This window comes from Eumetopias jubatus, unplaced genomic scaffold, assembly GCF_037043125.1.
Source record: "Eumetopias jubatus isolate StellerSeaLion01/CBP00866 unplaced genomic scaffold, mEumJub1_p1.0 scaffold_13, whole genome shotgun sequence".
Lineage (NCBI taxonomy): Eukaryota > Metazoa > Chordata > Mammalia > Carnivora > Otariidae > Eumetopias > Eumetopias jubatus.
In genome coordinates, this window is record NW_028274819.1 from 6,126,024 (window position 1) to 6,148,006 (window position 21,983).

At 48.9% G+C, this 21,983-nt stretch overlaps 1 protein-coding gene across 1 annotated transcript; it reads right to left on the reverse strand.

The window, feature by feature from the left end:
- Positions 1–3,218: 3,218 nt before the first annotated feature.
- BBS1 (Bardet-Biedl syndrome 1) lies at positions 3,219–21,647 on the reverse strand. Its single transcript, XM_028118202.2, has 17 exons — positions 21,586–21,647; positions 21,170–21,246; positions 21,036–21,070; positions 18,361–18,633; positions 18,200–18,246; positions 18,019–18,057; positions 17,827–17,899; positions 15,681–15,812; positions 15,068–15,174; positions 13,427–13,547; positions 13,104–13,262; positions 11,703–11,772; positions 11,109–11,267; positions 8,492–8,625; positions 7,396–7,530; positions 6,665–6,751; positions 3,219–6,442 (listed from the first exon to the last, which is right to left on the reverse strand). Exons 1-17 carry the CDS (start codon positions 21,630–21,632, stop codon positions 6,356–6,358), a joined length of 1,782 nt encoding a protein of 593 aa, XP_027974003.1. The 5' UTR covers positions 21,633–21,647; the 3' UTR covers positions 3,219–6,355.
- Positions 21,648–21,983: the final 336 nt, after the last annotated feature.

Sequence of the window (21,983 nt, forward strand, 5' to 3'; positions counted from 1 at the left end):
GAGGATTCTTAGTTGCACTACACAGATTTTCTCTGTCCCTAGTGAAGCTCTGATGAGACCTTCCTATTCTATCCTCACATTTTCTATCTCTGTTTCTGCAGCTCTATCTTCTAGTTAAGTCTTTCTTCAGCTGCAAAACCAATCTATTGAGTTTTTTTCTTTTTTAAGTGGTTGTGCCCATTCATCTGTGAGTTTTACATGTCAAATATTTTATTCTCGTTTCTAGTTCTGTTTGGTTCTTTTTCAGATTTGGCCATTTTATATTCTCTCTTCTCTCTACTTATATTTCAGGGGTTTTTTGTTTTGTTTTGTTTTGTTTTTGCTTTAAATATATTGAAGACACACATCTTACACTGTTTAGTAATTCCAATATTTTAAGTCTTTGAGGCCTGAGTACGTGGGCTACTGTTTATGGTGGCTCCTCTTCACAATGTCTTTTTTTTTAAGATTTTATTTATTTGACAGAGAGAGACACAGTGAGAGAGGGAACACAGCAGGGGGAGTGGGAGAGGGAGAAGCAGGCTGAGCAGGGAGCCTGATGCGGGGCTCGATGGGATCACGACCTGAGCTAAAGGCAGACGCTTAACAACTGAGCCACCCAGGCGGTGCCCCCACAATGTCTTATTTTCTTGCAGTTTGTGGGTTTTGACTGTGAGTTCCTTTTTCTTGGCATTTTATCAAGGGGATTGTTTTTGAGATTGGGTCAACAGTAAATTCCTCCAGAGAAGATACGTTTCTCAGTCATCTGATGACAACCAAATCCTGCACCACTTTAAATTTCAGCTATGGGTCTTTTGGACCACCCAGGTATTGTCAATTTAGGTGTAAACTTATTCAGGCTGGCTGTGGTTAAAAAAATCTCAGGAGAGGTTTTTCTCCTACTTCTACCTTGCAATTGGCTTAGAGATAGACAATTGCCCTGCTGGTTCTGATGAGATTTCCCAGAACCAGCTTTTGGTTTTGTTGATTTTCTCTGCTAATTTCTGGTTTTCAATTTTAATTGATTTCTGCTCTAATTCTTTTTTTTTTTTCCTGCTTACTTTGTACTTATTTTGTCCTTACTTCCCAAGGTGGAAACTTAAATTACTGATTTTAGATCTTTCTTCTTTTCTAAAACATGCATTCAATGCTATACATTTCCCTTAAAGCACTGCTTTTGCTGTGTCCCACAAATTTGGTAAGTTATTTTCGTTTTCATTTAGTTCAAAGGATTTTCAAATTTTTCTTGAGATTTCATCTGTGACTCACGTGTTATTTAGAAGTGTGTTGTTGGGATGCGTGGGTGGCTCAGTCGATTAAGCGGCTGCCTTCAGCTTAGGTCATGATCACAGGGTCCTGAGATCGAGTCCCACATCGGGCTCCTTGCTCAGTGGGAGCCTGCTTCTCCCTCTCCCTCTGCCTGCCTCTCCCCGTTTGTGTTCTGTCTTGCTCTCTGACAAATAAATAAATAAAATCTTTAGAAGTGTGTTGTTTCGGGTGCCTGGGTGGCTCAGATGGTTAAGCGTCTGCCTTTGGCATGGTTCATGATCCCAGGGTCCTGGGATCGGATCCCACATGGCACTCCTAGCTCAGCGGGGAATCTGCTTCTCCCTCTCTCCCTGCCTCTCCCCCTGCTTGTGTTCTCTCGGTCTCTCTCAAATGAATAAATAAAATCTTTTTTATTTTTTTTTTAAAGATTTTATTTATTTGACAGAGACACAGCGAGAGAGGGAACACAAGCAGGGGGAGTGGGAGAGGGAGAAGCAGGCTTCCCGCTGAGCAAGGAGCCCCACGCGGGACTTGATCCCTCCCAGGACCTTGGGATCATGACCTGAGCTGAAGGCAGACGCTTAACGACTGAGCCACCCAGGCGCCCCATGGAATAAATAAAATCTTAAAAAAAAATAGAAGTGTGTTGTTTTGTTTCCAAGTATTTGGGGATTTTTCCAGCTATCCTTCTGTTAGTGACTTCTAGTTTAATTCCATTTTGACCTGAGAGCAATGTATTATTTCGATTATTTTAAATTGGTTAAGGCATATTTTAAGGACCAGAATGTGGTCTGTTTTGGTGACCGTTACATGTGAGCTTGAGAAAAATGTGTTTTCTGTTGTTGAAGCAAGTCTATAGAGGTCAGTTGTTGAGTGATGGTTTGCTGGGCTCAACTATGTCTTTGAAAAGATACTACAGTTAAAGATTGAACGAGAACAAAAAGAGTTGAGAATTAAAATAATGGAATTTAAAAAACAGTTCCAGGGGCACCTGGGTGGCTCAGTCGTTAAGTGTCTGCCTTCGGCTCAGGTCATGATCCTAGGGTCCTGAGATCAAGTCCTGCATCCGGCTCCCTGCTCCGCGGGAAGCCTGCTTCTCCCTCTCCCACTCCCCCTGCTTGTGTTCCTTCTCCCGTTGTCTCTGTCAAATAAATAAATAAAATCTTTAAGAAAAATAAAAACAGTTCCAGAGAAGAGGTGAAAGACAAAAATCCCTCAGAAAATAAAAAGACAATATGAGAAGAGAGAAGAAAAACATGATCAATCCTGTTCTCTCTGGAATTAACCATTTATCAGGTGCTGGGTTCAATGAGAATTCCAGAGAGAACAGAGAAAATGGGAAGAAATCACTCAAGAAAACAAAATTTCGTGGGAGTGAAGGATATACATCTCCACCCAACAGCACAACGAATAATGGCACACAGTCAGGCACGTCCTGACATTTCAGAACCTCAGAGAAAGAGAAGGTCAGGAGCAAAAATAGCATGGAACTTCTCAACAGCATTACCAAAAATGTGAACACAAGGGAATACTGCCTTAAAAATGATTTTCTTGTGTGAAAATTATTTTCAACTTCAAATTTTACGACATGCTATCACACGTGTATGAATGGAATAAAGATTTTTTTAGACCATGTTTTAAAAATTTTAACTCTAGTGACTTTTTAGAGAAGGTACTTGTGCGTATGCTTCACCAAATGAGGGGTAAAAGAACTATGAACGGTGAAGACGTGGGGCCCAGGAATCAGAGGATCTAATCAGGAGAAATGCTCTGCAGCAGTTCCAGGGAGCAAACAGTCCTCACTGAGTCAGGGGATGAAGGAAAGTGTCCGGATAAAAAGAGGAACTGTAAGACTGGATGGGGGAGGAATTAACAATTGGTATGTACAGAAAACTAAGCAAATGAAACAAAAAAATGTGGCAATTTTTAACTCCACAAAAAATTTAAAAGTAATTTAATTATATCCCAATTTTGACTCTGCAGTGGGTAACTTTCACATAGTAATAAAAATAGCAATTTAAACAGTGAGTATTGGTTTACCTAAAAATGGGGGAGAGAAGGGAGAAAGGTCCTGTCAACAGGAGAGCTCAAACCTCATCTGTTACAACAGAAAGCCAACAGGTGGTGTCTAGAATGAGAAATCAAGCAAGAGTAGTATAAACAAATGTATTTTTTTCCTTAGCTAGAGAACACGAGCAGGGGGCAGAGTAGGAGTAGAGGGAGAGAGAGAATCTTTTTTTTTTTTTCAAGATTTTATTTATTTGAGTGAGCGAAAGAGAGCACAAGCGGGGGGAGGAGCAGAGGGAGAGGGAGAAGCAGACTCCCTGCTGAGCAGGGAGCCCGATGCGGGGCTCGATCCCAGGACTCTGGAATCATGACCCAAGCTGAAGGCAGACGCTTAACTGACTGAGCCACCCAGGCGCCCAGGAGAGAAAGAATCCTAAGCAGACTCCTCAATTAGCGTGGAGCCTGACACAGGGCTCGATATCCTGACCCTGAGATCATGGCCTGAGCCAAAAATCAAGAGTTGGATGCTTAATGAACTGTGCCACCCAGGTGTCCTGAAGCATATTTTTTAAAATAAATAGCTAATGGGGAACCTGTCTGGCTCGGTCAGTGGAGCATGTGACTCTTGATCCTGGGGTCGTGAATTTAAGCCCCAGATTGGACTCAGAAATTACTGAAAAAAATAACAGCTAAGAGAACTGAAAATGATTGTAGCAAGAGAGCAGTGGTGGGGAATGGGGAGAGGCTGTTTTCTTGTTATAAACTAACTCCATAGTACTAAGTAGGTACATGGAAAAGATACCAACTCCCCTCATCTCTAATGTCCACAATCTCTTGGAGCTCCAACTAGTGAGGGCACTGGGTACCATGCACTGTCCCTGGTTTCATATTGCTTTACGTATACTTGTCCACATCGACGCAGTTCACATCGGTATGTAGTATTACGTCATACAAATTCTCACTGGGCACTGGAAGTCTCTCCACTTTCATCATCATGAATAGCTACGAACAGAGTCCAGATCATACTTTTTGTTCCAAGTCCACACAGTCATCACTTGATTGGGGTAGAAGAGATTCTACGGCCATGTGGCCCAGCCCCAGGGACAAGGGGCTCATTACCTTGTAGGGCAGGCCTTTCCACCTCTGATAAGCTCTCTCAGGAAGTTCTTCAGGTTAAGTTGCAATCTCTCTGACTGACAGTGACACTCCCTTTATTATTCTTTCCATTTCCAGGTTGAACCTCCTGCTTGTTCCAACTGTGCCTCACTTGGCTTGATCTAGAGACCCTTCACCATTCTGATCCAATTGATCTATGTCTTCGAGTGGCCAGACTGTGCACAGAGGAGGGGGGTGGGCGCTTTCTTTGGTCCAGACCCCATGCTTTTCTCTCTCTCTCTTTTTAAGTAGGTTCCACACCCAGCTCGGAGCCCAACGCGGGCTTGATCTCCCCACCCCGAGATCAAGACCTGAGCTGAGATCAAGGGTAGGACGCTCAACCAACCGAGCCACCCCCTCCCCCAAGGCTTCTCTTAACCTGGCCCCAGAATGCACTCCTTGGAAGAGTTAGGGAGTGGGCTGTGAGCTGTGTCACTCCAATCTCTCACTGGTGTCCTGGACACAGAGGCTATTGCCTGGCCACGGCAGTTAGGGTGGGGCCCTTGGTATCAAGGGCAAAAGCTCTGCAGTTACTCCTGTCAAATATCCCCTTTCTGGAGCCGTCTCCTCATTTCCTCCAGAGGGGCTGCCCAGCTCATAGGATGCTAGAGCTGAATCTGGCCAAACTGCCTCATTTTACATGTGGGGAAACTAACCCAGAAGGATTTGGTTACTTCCTACAAGCCTGAGACACCTACCACATGCTAGGCTGCACCTGGTCAGAGGAAGATACAGGTCCTCAAGGAGCTGTTCCGGGCTTCTGCTTGCTGTGCAGGGTTCCTGGCTCACAAGTGGCTCAGAGTGGCCCTGGTAGCACGAGCCTAACAGAGGCTGAGAGTGGGCCAGGCAGACCGGCCAGGGCTGCAGGAGGCACTGAAGGCCAGGACTGTGGGTCTCTGGTCCCTGTGGTCTAAACATGTACCTTCCCTCAGGGTTAAGCCTCACTCAACGCCTCTGGTCCATGCCTTTCCAGCTCATTCTCTCACACTATGGCCCTGCCCGGTGAACGTCCCACTTACGTGACTGATCTGGGCTCCAGGGCATAGGAGAGCTGTTCCGGGCTTCTGCTTCCTGTGCCACTTCCCCAGGATTCCAGAAACACCTCTCCTGTGCACCCTAGCCCCACCTCTGCTCTAACTGAGCCTTCCTCTCCGGGGACGCCCTTTCTGGGCATAAAATCCAAGTGAGGGGCAGAAGCTGTGTGGTCTTCAGAAGTCGGGGGGGGCGGGGGTCACGAGCTCCCTGCACGGGCACTCTATGCCTTCCTGCACCAGTTCCTCTCCTGGCAACCTTCATGGAGCATCACAGGCCTGAGACCTTGGTGGAGCCCAAATTTCAGGAAAGCCCCCTGTGGGGAGGCAGCTATTCCCTGGGCCCCCTGAATAGCAAGAGGGGGTCCCTTGTTTAGCTCACAAGGAGAGATCAGAGCATGTGTTTTGCCTGTAAGCTGAGCTAGCATCAGCCAAGCCTCTGGAACCCCAGGCAGCAACAGGGGGCTCAGTCTTGCCCAAGAAAAGCCTCTGATTGCCCCAGGTCAGGCCATAGCCAATTCTGGCCCGGGCCTGCAGCCACACACGAGTAATGTAACAAAGGAAAGCAGCAAAGGAGAAGGCTGGGCCTATGCCCCTTATCACACATTAACCACTTCAGAGAGCTTCCTTCGGACCTGGTGTGATTTCTGGAGAAAAGTGGGGAGGATGCAGAGAAGTCCCCTGTGATTTCCTGAGGGGGAAGGAGCTGAACCTCACTGACCTGCTTCTATAGGTCACCCAGCAGTCAGGGTGGTGAGAAAGGAGACACTTAGAGGAGAGGAGAAGGAAACTGTAGCCCCAACACACTGCTGCTCGGGGAACGGGCCTGGGGCCACTGGCTCTGCCGAGCTCACTGCAAAGGGCTGGATCTTCCTGGTCCTGATTCCGCAGGGGCTTCAACACCAGTCCGGGGGTCAGGCAGCTGCCAGCCCCTCGCTCACAGGCATGTTGATATGGGCGCTCAGCAGGGGTGCGCTCTGGCCTTCACGAAGCACGAGCACCTATGGAGGAGGTACCCACGGCAGTAAGGGCAGGCCCCCTGTCCTCCCTGCTCCCTGCAAACACAAGCCTGGCCTGGTCTGCACTGGGCCCAGTCACAGGCAACCAGGGCTCTGTCAAAGGGGACAGGGCTGCAGATACCCACTCTGAGCCAGCGGCCACCCGGGGACCTCGTCCACCTCACTCTCACTGTCCACCCCATGTAGTGCCAATGGGCCACCTACCTTGATAATGTCTGAGATGCCCTTGTCACTGAGACTCTCCACAAAGGTCTCCAGGGGGTAGATGAGTCCTGGCACCAGCAAGGGGACCTGAGTTTGGGGACAAAGAGGTAAGGAAATCAGCCCTCATGCCTGGACAGTGTTTAGCAGATTCCAGGGCACTCTCATGCCTGCTACAGAAGCTGAATAATCCAGGGGGCAGGCGGGCAGGGCTGACAGGCCCATTCACGGGGCGTGCAGCTCAGTGAGAGGAGTGGACGCTCCAGGACCAAATGTATGTCCAGGATTAAACCCAGACGTCTTGACTCCCAACCAAGTCCCAGAGTCTTTCTCAGTTTCTGGTCCTCCCAACTTAGGGTCAAATCTGGACCCTGGTGGGAAAGCAGGCCCTTCACTGTGGAAAATTCTCCTCGGGGCAGAAAGAAGCTCCCATTCCTACTGCAGGTATGGCTGTGAGGCAGGATGGGCTCTGGGATCCCTGAGAGAGGCACAGGTGGGAGCCTGACTCTGGTTGTTCTCCTAGAACCTTCTGTGTGGCTCCCCAAGACCTTTCTCAGGCAGCGAGGCAAGGCTTGGGCATTCTCCCCAGAGATCTCTGCCATGCGCCAGCCTGGTCTGGGGCTGTAGCCACCTGCCAGTTCCCTCACTACCGATCTGTTCTGGCTCTGTGGGCACCTCCTCAGGCCCCGGCCTGGTCTTTCTCACGCCATGTCTCAGTGAGGTGGGCCCAGTACCTTGAAGAAGGCCCGGGGCAGGGCATAGAGCACCTCGTTGTACAGGAAGCAGACCAGGAGCCCCAGGATGGGTCGGGCTGCTGAGGTGTTCTGCAGGTGAAGTGTGAGCTTAAAGGTGGGGCCCAGGCCCTGAACCTGTGGAGAAGGTGGGGTGGGTGGAGAAAGCCCTTAGGACCAGCAGCCCTGGGCACTGAATCTGATGTGCCCTGGTCCTGCCCTCCAGCTTTCTCAGCAATGTCCTTGTGTCACCTTCTTCCCCACCTGCTCTAATGGTTTGTCCTGCCCCTCACCAAGGGGCCCCTCGGAAGCCCAGAAGGCTGGCTCCTGCTTGTACGGGGATCAGCAAAGGCCCAGAGAGGGGAAGGGGCTTGATGCAGGCCACTCAGCAAGTCGGTCAGAGGCAGAGCTGGCCTGGGGATGCATGCCCCAACTGCCACCTGTGGCCTCACCACTGTCCCTGCCCCTGCCTTCCCAGGCTCTCTCCACTGCCCACTCTTGTCCTGTGGTGGCCACAGTGACTTCATTTTCCTCTCTCTTAGCCTTGGTTGCTCTGCAGCCTCTTCCTTTCTCCATCCACTTCCTTCATGGAAAGAGAAATCGGAAACCCAGTGGGTCAGACAGCACACCTCGGGGACCCACTGAGCACTGGCCAGAGCCCAGACGACCTCGTGGTCACTTGTGTGTGAGTGCAGGGGCTCCTCCTCCCGTGCCTGGGCCAGTCCCGGGACTTCCCTTCCCTGTACCAGGCGGTCCTAGCACCTCAGGCTGCCCGCGGTTACTGGAATGAACGGCTTTCTTCCTCATACCATAGCTGTGAGAGCCCCTCCAGTCCTGGGAAGAAACGTCCCAAGGCGACTCCTTGCGTGCCCTGCCCGAGATCTGGGGGCTTGTCTGAGGCACGGCACGGGCCAAAGGAGCTGGAGAGTATGGCCCACTCTGCGGCTTGGTTTCTGGGCCTAGGGGAGGTGAGAAGCAGGCACAAGGCCTAGTGGGCTCAGAATTGGCTCTGGGACTGAGGGGTTCCTACTCACCCTTGACCTCTGGCCCTCTGGCCCTGAGGTGGCCTGATTCCCCCCACACCAGGGTGTTCACTCACCACAGCGTGCAGCTTGAGGGGCTCCCGGGCCATCACAGACACAGGGTTCAGGCTGGACTCGAGGGCCCGCACGTAGGCACGGGCGGCCCGGAGGCGCAGCAGGTAGAGGTCGGTCTGGAAGGTCCGGTGCATGGCTGAGGAGAGGGACACAAAGGGCTGGTGCGGGGGGGTCAGGAGGGTAGGGGGGCAGAGGTGGGGGAGGAGGGTCTCCTGCGTGGGCGGCTGCTCACACACGCAAGAGGCAGGCCGGGTTTGTGGGGACGGGGAATGTGGGAAAAGGGAGGAATGAGGTGCAACAGGCTGGCTCTCCAGTGACACGGGCTGCTGTGGGCCACAGGCTGCTCCCTCCTTCCTGATTTCCTACCACCGCGCTACCCACACGCACGAGCCCAGTCTCCCGGACGGCTCCTGCGACTCTGCCTGAAGGGCTGGCACCCCCTTGAGTCTTGTCCCCCATCCTCCGCCTCTGCCCTGCCCCAGCGCGAGCACCCCAATGAGGAACCACCTCAAGCTCCCGAAGGCGGGGACTCGTCACTGCCGAGTCTGCAGTGCCCCACTCGGGCCCGACCCACGTCCACATCGCAACACAGACGCGCTGCATCTCCGGCAGCTTGGTGCCTGGGCCCGCCTCCCGCTTCTAACTGCCCAGTGGTCACCTCCATCCGGACATCCCACCGACACCTCACACTCAGCACTGTGGAAACCCACCTCATCGCCTTACCTCCGTCCCCACGCCCCAGCCACCAAGTTAGCCAGGTTCTGCCCTCACAGCTAGTCATCTGCCAAGGCCTGAGGCTTCTTCCCCAAAGCCGTCTCCAGAGCCTGCGCCCCCTCCATTCCCGCCGGGACACTTCCAGACTTCGCACCCTCGTTTCCCAGCCTGTTCCCGCTCCTTTCCTTGTGTGAGGGGCCTTCTGCCACTCAGAGGTTTTATGTCTTTATGGTACCCCACCCATTAATCTTTCCTTTTTCCTCTGGTACTTTTACAACTTATTTTGAATTTACCCAGAATGAATGTTTGTGCTTGGTGTGAAGTAGAATTCTGTTTTTCTAGAAGTAAGTTGTCCTAATCATGCTTTTTGGACAGTCTCTCCGCTCCCTGCTAATCTAAAATGACACCTTTAACACATACGGACCTCCCACATGGAGGAGGGTCTGTTTTTGGACTTTCTAGACGTGCCCTGGATCGGCGGCGGTTCCTGCAGTCCTACCACACCTGCCAATTCCTACGGCTTCATAGGTCATTCTGCTGACCAGCCCTCATTCTTAAATCCCCCCCAAATTTCTTAGATTTACTTAGAATCAACTGGTCAAGTCCTCAAAGTAAACCCTACTGGGATTTTCCCTGTAACATCACTATGTTCCTAGATTAATTATAGAAGCTATTAATTAATTAATCAACAGCTTTAAGGCATTAGGTCTTCCTACGCTGAGACTTGGGAAGTCTCATCATTAAAATATTCAGGTGGTCTTTTATGTCCTAGAGAGTTCTGTAACTTTCTTTCTTAGACTGCCATTTTTTTTTGTTAAATTTATTTCTACGGGTTTTGTTGCTATTGTGAATGGAAACTTTGCATTATATTTTCTGACTGGTTACAGTTGGTATATACCAAGTTATTGATTTTTTGGTATATTTCACATTCGGTCACCTTAGAGAAGTTCCTAATTATTTCTCAAATGTTTCAATTGCTTCTCTTGGATTCTCTAGGCTACAAGAGCCTGCTAGCTCTTTTATCCTCATAGTTATCCCTGAAAAGTATAAGCAAGGTCCCTTTATGAGACAGAGCTGGTTGAGTACTGTATTTTTCTGTTCGACATCTTTCCCAGCCCCCACCACCTAGAATCAACCAATATCCTAGCTTTGCATTCCAGGCCCTTCCAGAGCCAGCTCTGACCTGCCTTGCCAGTCTGTGCTTTGGCCATCCAGCCTTCCTGCACGGCACCTGTCACTACATGGCAGATGTTGCTTGAATCCAGGTAGGGTCCTGTGCCTCTACTCACACCTCGGCCTGGATCTCCTTTCCCCACCCCTTTTTGGCTGGTGGACTTGTAATCATTTCAGGGCGAAGTCCAATGTCACCTCTCTCTGAAGCCTCTCCCAGGCTCCCAGGCCAACTTCCTCACTCCTGTGAGCCTCACCAGAGACCTCTTTGCAGAGACCTCTTCTACACCCATCATGCAACGTGAAATTAGCGAGGGAGACTGAGCCCCTCAAGTCGGGCCTAGCCTATTTCAAGGCACCTGGCAGAACGCCTGGCATAATCCCAGGTATTGAGTGAATGGAAGAATGAGTGCAAGAGCGGAAAAAAACGAGTAGGAAAAGGCAGAGCCCTGGTCCAATTCTATTTCTCTCACGAGAATTTCTGCATCGAGAAGCAACTGTTCTATCCTCTGCATTCATAGGGTGCTCGCCTTCACCCACAGCATCTTCTACCTTGAGGCAGGTATTGTAGGCAGAGTACACCTCCTCGGCTGTCTCTGGACTTCCAGAGGCAGGAGACCTGCCTGGCTGCCCAGGTCTCCCAGTGCTTAGGGCACGAACCAGGGAGGGCTCACCCGTTTCTTGCTGCTTCAGAGCCACAGAGAAGGAAGAGGAAGGACCTGGTCTGAGTCTCACCGGTGCCAGCCTCCCGCTCTCGCAGTGTCTGATCCACATAAAGCCGGGTCTTTCGGGGCACACTGAGTTTCATCGCCTGGGCTGGTGGGGGGCCCACCACACCTCCTGCTTCCACAAACACTGCTGTACGCTTCAGGATCTTGATGATCAGGCCACCGCCTAGGAAAGTGGGCAGACAGAAATAGATCTGTCCTTCCTAGTTCTACCCAATATTCCCAGTCTCTCCTCCCCAAACCATCTGCCTCAGATAGAGCCATCTCTGTCCATGTCTGTCTTCTTGCCGAGATTCTGGGTTTCTAGAAGGAATAAAGTGTGTTTTAACAATGTCCTACCATTCGTTCAGCAGTTACTTATTGACTGTGATGTTCCTGGCATTGTGGCAGGCTCTGAGACTGGGGGGAACTGGAGACACTGGCCCGTGGGTAGCGCAATCACACCGATGATGAGCCAACCTCAGACAGGCCATGTGTCTGCAGGCCTTGCTTTCCAAACCCAGGCCTGCCTATGCTTCACAGCCACCTCTTGCTTCCCAGGATCTGGCCCATCACCTTGGTGCCTAACTCAAAAACCCCTGCCAGGTCTGAGTCTGCTCACCCCGAGTAGTGATGATGAGGGTGTTATCCTCCCGCCCGTAGCGGCCAAAGCAAAGGCTGGTCACCGCATCCTAGGATGGAGACACCAGAGTTTAGGGGGGGAAATATCTTGGAGAGGAGAGCAAGACTGGAGTGGGGTGATAAGGTTGAGAGACCCCAGATATGATATGATGAAGAGATGTGAGGTAAGGCCTGAGGCAATGCTGCCTCCAAAATATTCCCTGTATTTCTCATCTGCCTTCCGACCTCACTGCTACGGCCACAGTTCCAGAATAAATGTCACCGGGCTTCTGGGGTCAGCTTTCTAATAGGCCCTCAGCCTAATGTTTCTTCCCAGTCTGTCTTTCGCATTTCTGCCTTTCAAAAATACAAACATGATCATGTCTACTTTCTGCCAAAGAACTTCCAATGGCTTTTGTCCTCCTTGTTAGAAGAGTTCAAGGCTTTCCACATCTGACTCCAACCTGCCTTTTCTGTTCTGCTCTACCATTTCCCCAAACCCCACCTCACCTGTCTCCCAAAAGCCTGCGGTCTAAAACCAGCGGCTTTCAAACTTGATACTGTGACATAGGACACTTTATACATACATACACACAAGTTCACATGTGATATACTCTGAGCTTTCTTTTTTCTTTTGCTGGTTGTGACCCATTAAATTAATTTAATGACTCAGAACTTAGTGTTCGAAAAACTAGTCCAAACTCATCGAGCCACCTGGATTCCTTAATCAAGAATACTCATGCCCTTCAGCCTTTGTTCATGCTGTTTCCAGTCTGGAATGTTCTTCCTCCATGTATCCACTTGGCAAACTGTTTCGAGGCCCAGTAGAATTGTCACTTGCTCTCGGAAATGACTCATGAGTTCCACCCCCTTCTATCCTTCACCACTTCCCCAGTCACCAGGCCCTCTCTGTGCTTTGTCAGTATTCTGCTCTGCTTTAAGTCTTGGTTGTATTTGAATTAGCTGTGTCTCTGTCTGGCTGTCACCTTAGATTATAAATTCCCTGAAAGCAGGATTTAGACATCGTTTTTATCCCTCACACAACAGTGACTTGTGCTTACGAGATGCTCAACAAATGTTTCTGAAATACATCAAGGGGCGCCTGGGTGGCTCAGTTGGTTAAGCATCTGCCTTCAGGTCAGGTCATGATCTCGAGATCCTGGGATCGAGCCCCACATCGGGCTCCCTTGCTTAGCAGAGAGTCTGCTTCTCCCTCTCCCTCTGCCTGCACCCCCTCTGCCCCCTACCTCCGTTCATGCTCGTGCTCTCTCTCAAATAAATAAATAAAATCTTAAAAAAAATACATCAGAAGTCAAGGTTATCAGGTGGAGTGGGATCAGAAGAGGCAGCTAAGAAGCCCCAGAGGTGGGAATGGGGGGGCGAAGAAGAGTGAGCAGCTCACCGGGGTGCGGATGACATTGAGCAGGGCCTTATCATGGTAAATGCGGACTTCTCCATTGGCCAGCCCAGCCATGACGGCCTGCAGGCCCCGCGAGCGCTGCTCCAGGAGGTTCATGGTCAAGATGGCTGCTGGCATCTGCACTGTCCACAGCTTCTTACCCTGGGAGGGAAGAGCTTTTTACCTTGGGAGGGTTGAGGGCACAGCGTGGAAAGGGTGGCTGGAGTTTTCAGGGAAAGGGACACCAGAAGGAATCCCTTGCTAAAGGGGAACCAGGGAGACATACGTGGAGGGGGTGGGGGATGATGCTTGCCCGGAAGCCGCACCTTGTGGGTGAAGCCATGCAGGCTCTCTTGGGTGCTGCCCACCACCAGGACCTTGTGTACCCGGACAAGCCCCACAGGCTGGGCACTCAGCTCGATGCAGTACTTGGGGTGCTTGGAGTCTCTGTGGAATAAAGACATACTCTCCAAGCCCCAGAGAAACCTTCTCTCCTTCCCTGGCTGACCCTCCTCTTTCTAATCCCCACAAACTATCCCAGAAGGAATCTTGGACCAAAAGTAGATGACCATAGTATTATTTCCACCTTTACCACTTAGCCCCTGTGTGACCTTGGATAACATGAAGTGTGCTTTCTTTCCCGGTCTCCCTGCTGCCTTTACTGCAGTGATTTGTGTGAGAACCTGGCATTGAACAGTTTACAGTGAGTGTACCTTAGGCTAGATGAGGTGCTAGCGGACTTAGGCAGTTTAGCAACTCATCAGAAATGCACGAGAAGTCTGCTCTGTGTAAATGCACTGTTTTCAGTTTCCTGGCTTCTGAATCTTAGATTCTCTCATCCAGAAAGAAGGGGTAATTCCAGCCTACCAATCACAGGCTATGGCTCCCCTTTCTTCATAACCAAGTCTGATGATCATATCCCATCTGATGACCCATCTGAGAGCCTCCCTCTGGTCTCTGGGCCTCCTTCCAATCTACTCTCCACCCAGCAGAGCAATCTCTTAAAAATATAAAAGGCTCACATCATTCTTCTGATTAAAACCCCATAATAGTTTTCAAATTCTAAATCCTTACCATGTCCTAACAGGCCATGCATGAGCCAGATCTCGTCTCCACACACCTCTTTCCGCCCTCCTCCTTGCCCATCAAGCTTGAGGAGCACACATCATTATCTTTCCCATCTTGAATTTGCTCAAGTTTTCTCTGCCTACAACACTTCTTCCCCACTTTTATTTTTTATTATTTATTTATTTGACAGAGAGAGACACAGCGAGAGAAGGAACACAAGCAGGGGGAGTGGGAGAGGGAGAAGCAGGCCCCCTGCAGAGCAAGGAGCCCAGTGCAGGGCTCAATCCCAGGACCCTGGGGTCATGACCTGAGCCGAAGGCAGACGCTTAACAACTGAGCCACCCAGGTGCCCCTTCTTCCCCACTTTTAGAACAACTGGCTCCTTCTTAACCTTCCACATCATCTCCACAGACAGGTGTTCACTGATCACCCTGGCCCCGTTATTTCTACCCATGGAGCTTGTATTTTTTCCAAAGCACACAGGGACTATGTTTATGTCATTTAACAATACATCAATACACTCCTGATACCTTACATAATGCTTAATACATAGTGGGTGCTCAAAGATATTTCTTGAATTAGAAGATGAATGTTGTAAGGAGTATCAACCTAATGCGTAAAGAAGTGTTACATACCTATAAAGCCATACAGCAACAAGAGGCTATTTTTACTTCTTCCCATCTCTGACTGCACTGCTCACGTGTAATAGCCACTCTGCCCAGTCTCTCACTTTGCCAGTCCCATCACGTAAGCCTCCAGATGGCCCCCTAGGCACGTGAGCTCAGCCTTCTCTATGAAGTTCCCAGCTCTTTCCACTCCCAAATACCAGCTCCAAAGCCCCTAACATCACCCGGGTTCTGAGATGTTCCTCCTGGCCCCAGAGGCCACGATGCGGCTACCTTCTCAGGATATAGACGTTCCCGTTGCGGCAGGCAGCGGCAAGCCGGAACTCTACATCGAACTGGCCAGAAACCTCCAGGAAGACGGGCACACTGGGTAGGCTCATCTGCAAAGGAGAGGCTCAAATATCCCAGGTTTTCTGGCACCCTTGTCCTTCCTTACCTTCAAGTAACTCCTCTGAGTTGGTTCCTTGTCCAAATTCCCAATCTCCTGCCTCACTGTGGGTCGTAGTTCAAATTTGTTCAATTTTTCTGGAGGGAAACTCAGCAACATGTAGCAAAAGCCCACAGTGATGGGCTACTAGTATGTAAAAAGAGCAGGTTACATGATCCTCTAGCATTAAGTCATTTTTGTAGAAAAAAAGTGTATTTATAAGTTATATATCTGTGTCTCAATATGAAAATTCTGGAAAGACACACCAGAACTTTAATAGTAGATATTGTGGGTGGTGGTATTTTCTTGGACATATATTTTTTTCTTTATGCTTATCTACATTTTATAAGTTTTCTACAACATGTATTACCAAGAACCACGGGCAGGAGATGTGGGGGAACAGATGGAGGGAATGCAGCCTGGGCCTCAGCTGTGCCGAGGGCCAGGCCCCACACTGACCTTGGCCAAAATGGTGAAGGCCTCCGGGTCCAGCACCAGGAGCTCCTTGTTCTCAGTGCCCAGCACCAGGCAGGACACAGCATCCTCGTCAGCCAGGTTCTTCTTTAACGTGGTCATGGTTGTGATGACTGTCTGCAGAAGGACTTCAAGAGTCACCCAGGAGATCCCCGCACACCGTCCCCACAGGCATCCCCAGGAGACCAAAGGAGGGAAGAAAGAGGGCAAAGGAGGAGGAAGAGTACCAGAGATGTGACAGAAGTTTTATGTACAAAAGTGTTCATTGCAACAAACCTAACTTTCTAAAAAAGAGGCTTAAGTCAATTACAAATTTCCATTTGATCAAAAGCCATGTAAAAATCACATTTTAAAAGAAGCTTTTACTGGGGCGCCTGGGTGGCTCAGTCGTTAAGCATCTGCCTTCGGCTCGGGTCGTGATCCCAGGGTCCTGGGATCGAGCCCCGCGTCGGGCTCCCTGCTCAGCAGGAAGCCTGCTTCTCCCTCTCCCACTCCCCTGCTTGTGTTCCCTCTCTCGCTGTGTCTCTCTCTGTCAAATAAATAAATAATCTTAAAAAATAAAGAAGTTTCAGCTTCTAACGTTTTGCAGAACACTTCTAATGTATTAAGAAAAAATAGGTAAAATGTTAGAATAATCCTAGTTCAAAAATATATCTGAATAAAAAAACATGCTGGAAGGCATAAATAAATACTCATAAATACAAAAGCTGGTTATCTCTGGACAATGAAATCACAGGTGATGTTTAATTTCTTCATTGTGCTTTTCTAGAATTTCTACAGTGGGCACATGTTCCTTTTGTGACTGTGACTGGAGAAAAAAACAGAAGAGAAGAGGATGATCCCTTTTTTAGGAATTTCTCCTACGAAAATAATTTAGCAGGACCAAAATATTTCTTTGGATAAAACTGCTCATTGTGTGATTATCTTTAAGATTAAAAAAGAGGAATCATTCTCAACGCTTAGAGGAAAGAGGTTACAGAAACACGGATAGTAATGGTGTCCAATTATATAATCATGACATATGTATCTTGGAAAGATTTCCTCCCTCCCCCAAACTGCATCTTTTAAGCAATAATTAATTCACTTCATGATTTTGTAAGTACTCAAAGATGTTGATAACTGTGGATCTGAGCTGCTGATCAGCAGAAGAGAATAGCACTGGTCGAAGGCAGCCAAAAACTGAGGCGTGCATTGGCCCATGCATTTGGTTCAAGTGGCTTCTACAGGAAGTGGAGGGTTCCCATGAGGCTTCCTAAAATGCAAAGAGCAGCCCTGGGACTAGACTGAGGGTCAGCCCCCAGGTCAGTAACCACCAGAGTTTAATGAATAGGTTCATCAATAAAACCATTAAAATTATAACTAAGAAAAATATGAAGTGAATATAAAAGGGATACATTTCTTATCCAGTACACAAGAATAGTTACATAAACTATGAATGAAATAATTAATAATCAGTGAAATAATTAGGGGGCCATTAAGAATGGAGCTCTTTTTTTTTTTTTCCACTTTACAGGCACTTTTATTCCCAAGCCCAGTCTTTCTCTCCTCATTCCACAACAACTCTAACAATAAACTGAGAATCATTATGAATTCCTGATGGAAGTACCTCCACATTTTAATGCCTTATGGTCACGTGGTGGGGAGCCCAGCGAAAAAGAACATTCAGATTAATGACAGGGAAGAAACCTGAGGGAAAGAATGGAGTTCTTAAAGACTGTTTAAATGCTCAAGATATAACGTTTTGTACTCAAGGGAAGCAAATTATAAAGCATATTTATCAAGAAAATGTACCAAAATGGTATGAACGAGTACCTCTGGGTGGTAAGATTATAGTCATTTATACTTCTCCTTTATACTTCCCTTTATTCTCTAATGAAAATATGTTACCTTTACTCTTAAGACAATAAAAGTTATATAAAATTGTATATATATCAATTCAAAGCTGCACTGTCAACTGGAAATGTAGAAGGCTCTGCAGCTTTGTGACCAAAATGTGTGGCACGGGCTGGAAAGGAAACTGCAAAGTGAAACTAGTCACGTTTGGTTGTAGAATCTACCACCGATGTTACATTGTCTATTTCAAAAATTGTCCATATTTTTAACAGGGAGATAAAGAGAGAAGGGACGTTACCTGCCGCTTGATGGACCTGGACTTGTGCTGGCTCACAAATGCCTCCATTTCACTCAGCTCCAGCTGTAAAAACCTGCACACACAGACAACTGGCATCTGCATGGCCTGGGCTACTTCCCTCCACAGGCCGCTCCTTAGCCACTCCCGTCCCCCTGGAGCTTCGGGAGCCCTGGCCCTCCACAGGGCCCTTACCTGAGTGACTGCACAGACAAAGGCACCTCTGCCTTCTCCCTGAAAGGAGAGGGGCAATCACGGCAGATTTAGTTGAGGAACAGGACCCTGGGGGTCAGACGGAGAGCACTGGGATGAAGGAGAGGGGCTGGGGGACTGCAGGAGGCATGGGAAGCATGTGAAGGGATCAGTGGGTTCTCACCGGATGCCTTCCAGCATCTCCTTCAGGGTCAAGGGGTCAATCCGGTCCTATGACAGCAAGGAAAAAAGGTAAGCCTGTGAGCTCCACAGTCAGGCAGGGAATGAGGATGACTCGGTGGCCACCATTTTTGCCTTCTTATTCCCATCCCCGACATCACTTACCTCCTTGGCCTGGTTCCAAAGATCTTGTTCCAGGGGGTTTGGAGGCAACTGGGGCAGGCTGAACTTGAAGTAGGGCCTAAGATTCTTATACACGTACACACAAGGGCCTGAAGCGAGTGCGAGAGCTGGTGTCCGGGGCTCGTGCTGCTCCATGAGGAAGGTGGCGGCAGCAGCTGGCAGTGCAGGTAAGGGACTTTCAGTCAGCACTGTGGGTCCTTTGAGCACCTTCAGGCGGGGATGCTGCCCACCGGGGCCAAGGTCCCCCACAACCAGCTGTGGAAAGAGGCTGGCTTATTCCAGGCTCAAGGTCTAAAGACCCCTCCACTGACTCCTTTTCACTAGTGCACATTCATTCACTGCCACACTGGTGCACCAAGCGGGGGGCAAGGAGACTTTGTAATAAGGCTTGCAAGATGTGTGACCTTGGGAAAGTTGATTAAACTTGCTGACCCTCAGTCTTCCACCCACAAAATGGGAATATCTACCTCATGACACTTGTAGTGAAAATCAAATGAGGTAATGAATTACGGAATCTGGTGAGTGCTAGTGAGGAGTATGTGGCAGATGATGTTTTCAGTATTCATTCAGTAAACATTTCTTCAGAGTCTGCTCCATGCCAGGCACTATTCTGTACAGTGGAGAGTGGCTGAAGTCAGTGGGGTGCCGGAAACTCCTCTCTGGGCCTCTGAGGCCTGGCTTCCAAATGGGAACAGAGCTAAAGAAGCACACACACGCATGCAGATTGGGATGTGATCTGTGGACAGAGAGGAGAATCAAGCTCCTCGGTCTCTCTTTTCCGCCCTCTAATCCATCCTCCAAGCCACTGTGGCTGCCATGCAAGCCCATTCTCTCGAGTGAGGCTTTCAAGGCCTCTCTGATCTGGTCTCCAGCTTTTTTTCCATCACCTTCCCATCCATGGTATGCTCCAGCCAGAATGGGGGCTGCCACAGAATGTCTGGATTCTGAGAATGCACGGTGTACCAGGAGCCACACCAGGAACTACAGGCATCCTTTCAACAATTTATGAGATAGGTACTATTATTAGCCCCATTTCACAGACGGTTTAAGCTGTGGCTCAGAGATGTTAGGTAAAAGTCATTCAAGTAAGTTGGGGAGCTGGGACTGGAATCTAGGTTTGTCTGAATCCAAGCCAGTAGTCTTTACTACTATTTTATATTGGTTTTCACTCTCTGACTCCAAATTACTCTTTCCAAATATGCTACAAACTTCTAAGCCTCTGTGCCTCCACTTGTGCTGTTCCCTCTGACTGGAATGCCTTCTCCCTCCTTCCCTCCGTACCTTCTTGATACATTTCATTCATCCTTCAATACCCAGTGCACGTATTACTGCCTCCTGGTATGTCCAGATAGATCTCACCGTTCTCTCCCTGCGGCTCCCATACTTTTCATATATTTGATTTTAGCATCCACTCTTTTACTCCACAAATATTTACTGAGTACCTAATTTGTGCCAGGCACTGGGCTAGATGCTGGGAATCAACAAACTAGTCATTAAAAAAGTTATTACACAAAAGCATCTTATATTTCATGCTAGTTATTGAGGCTGTGATCTCTATACCTTTCACTGCCAAGCACACACTAGGTATTCAGTCAATATCATGGATAAACTAAGGCCAGTGTCTGTATCTCCTCCCGACTGTGTACTGATTCATTTCTTAGTTTTGTGTCTGTACAATGCCTGACACACAGTAGGGTTCGCTGTACGCTTGCCAAATTGCAGAATGCTTTATGGACAGGAATTTGGAGGCAAAAGTCCACTGAATTTCATTGTACTCACCACGAAGGGTACGATTCCAGAGCTATCTTCTAATGGCCCAAATAGCATGCCCACTGTGGGCTCACTGCCCACGGCTGAGCAACAGTGGAACAGACACATGACTGGGAATGTGACGGGCCCAGGTCTGCCCCTTTTTACAAATTCACTAAGCTTACTCATCTTCTCTGAATCTATTTTCCCATTAACAAATTGGGAATAAATAATATCTATGTATGTGAAAATGCTCAAAGAGAGTCTAGCCCAGAAATGGATACTAAATATAGGTTTAATTCCCTTTCTGTAAGCCCAAAATATTTCTTGATCTTTTAAAAACCTGTACCTTTAATTTTTAAATTAATTAATTTACATTTTATTTATCTTTATGTTTTAAACTTAAAATTCAACCTTTTTATTATGGAAAGTTTCAGTCATATACAAAAGCAGAGAGATTCATATAATGAACCTCCAAATACCTGCCATCCAACAACGAAGATTAGCTTCATGGCTAATCTTAAATCTTAAAATCTATGCCCTTTTAATAAACATAAAACTTTCACTTCCCTCTCTTCTACTTTCTCTCCAGATTCCAGTCCCCCCCGCCCCCCCGCACCAAGGGATGTGTCCTTCCAGCAAAGAATTACAAGTTAACAAAATTAAGAGGCTTTGTCTCAGTAGAATTCCCAGCAGCATTTGTTCTGCTTTCCTTTCTGCAGTCTGTATTACGGAATCGACAGGTTCTCTTCACCATCCACATAAAAATAAAATTTAACACTAAATGTACTTTTTCAGGGTACACATGGGTTCCAGATGATGCTGAACTCCTTTGGAGCCATCAGGAAAGCTCACTTCTGATGCTTCCTCGCGCCCCAATTCTCTTTCTGCCGGAGTGATATGCTTACCTTGTACTCCCCATCCCCATGCAAATCTGCCAGCGCTGGAAAACACAAGAGGGCCATAAGCCAGGGTTTCCCAATCCTTGAGACTTCGCTACAGAACCGTCATTTGACTCCATCTCCTGGTCCCAGAGACTTACCCAGGCAGGAGGAAAAGGTGTGGATGTTGGCCATGGGGTCGTAGTGTGCGTCCAGCCATTTCGAACTGGCCTCATTGCTGGCAGAGAAGGGAAGAGTTGGCGGCTGAGTCCCAAGGGAGGGGAAGAAAACTTTGCGGGAGCTAGTCTCTGAGAGTGAGGTGCGTAGGGGGCTCTGAAATGGGGGTACAGACGTCTGGGGCCAAGTCCAGGCTCCACCATAAGCTCACTGAGTGTCCTAGAGTCACTCACACACGCACATTCATTCACTCCTTGGGCCTCAGTTTCCCTGTTTGAACCCTCAGATCCCTTCAAGGACTGCCAGCGCTTTCTGAGAAGCGCAGGAGCCCAGATCCCGGGGCCCAAGCCTCCCTCTTTACATTTGTAGGAAAGGAGGCCTCGAGGACCCCGGCCTTCACCTCTCAGCTCTGCCGCTGTCGGAATCCGACGAAGACGCAGCAGCCATCTTTGCAGGCGTCGCCTTGGCAACCGGCTCCGGCCAGCTGCTGCGCAACGCCGAAAAGAGCCCGGGCTCTGGGAAGCGGGCTGGGAAGAGCGCGTACAAAGGTTCCGGGCGCTCGGCCTTCCGGCCCAGGGCCAATAGGCCGCGATGCGGGATATGCTGGCCTTAGTTGGGTTTCTGCCTGCGGGGGCGCAATCCCTCATCCCAGCTCGTAGGATTTATCTTTGCTCCTTCCCAGCCGGAACTTCTGGGCCCTGCACCTCTGGATTATTGGCAGGACCCTCTGGCCTGGAGAGCAGCCTTTCTAGTGTTTCTGAGGAGCAAAACTAATACTACACCCTCTTCCTCCTCATG

What these genes read in the sequence shown, in the direction of transcription:
- BBS1 (XM_028118202.2), bottom strand. Translation starts at nt 21,632, where the DNA reads ATGGCTGCTGCGTCTTCGTCGGATTCCGACAGCGGCAGAGCTGAGAG. An exon ending in GAGATGCTGGAAGGCATCCG is followed by an intron (nt 18,058 to 18,199) that starts GTGAGAACCCAC and finishes CTCTCCTTTCAG; the next exon opens with GGAGAAGGCAGAGGTGCCTT. An exon ending in TCAATGTCATCCGCACCCCG is followed by an intron (nt 11,773 to 13,103) that starts GTGAGCTGCTCA and finishes TCTCCATCCTAG; the next exon opens with GATGCGGTGACCAGCCTTTG.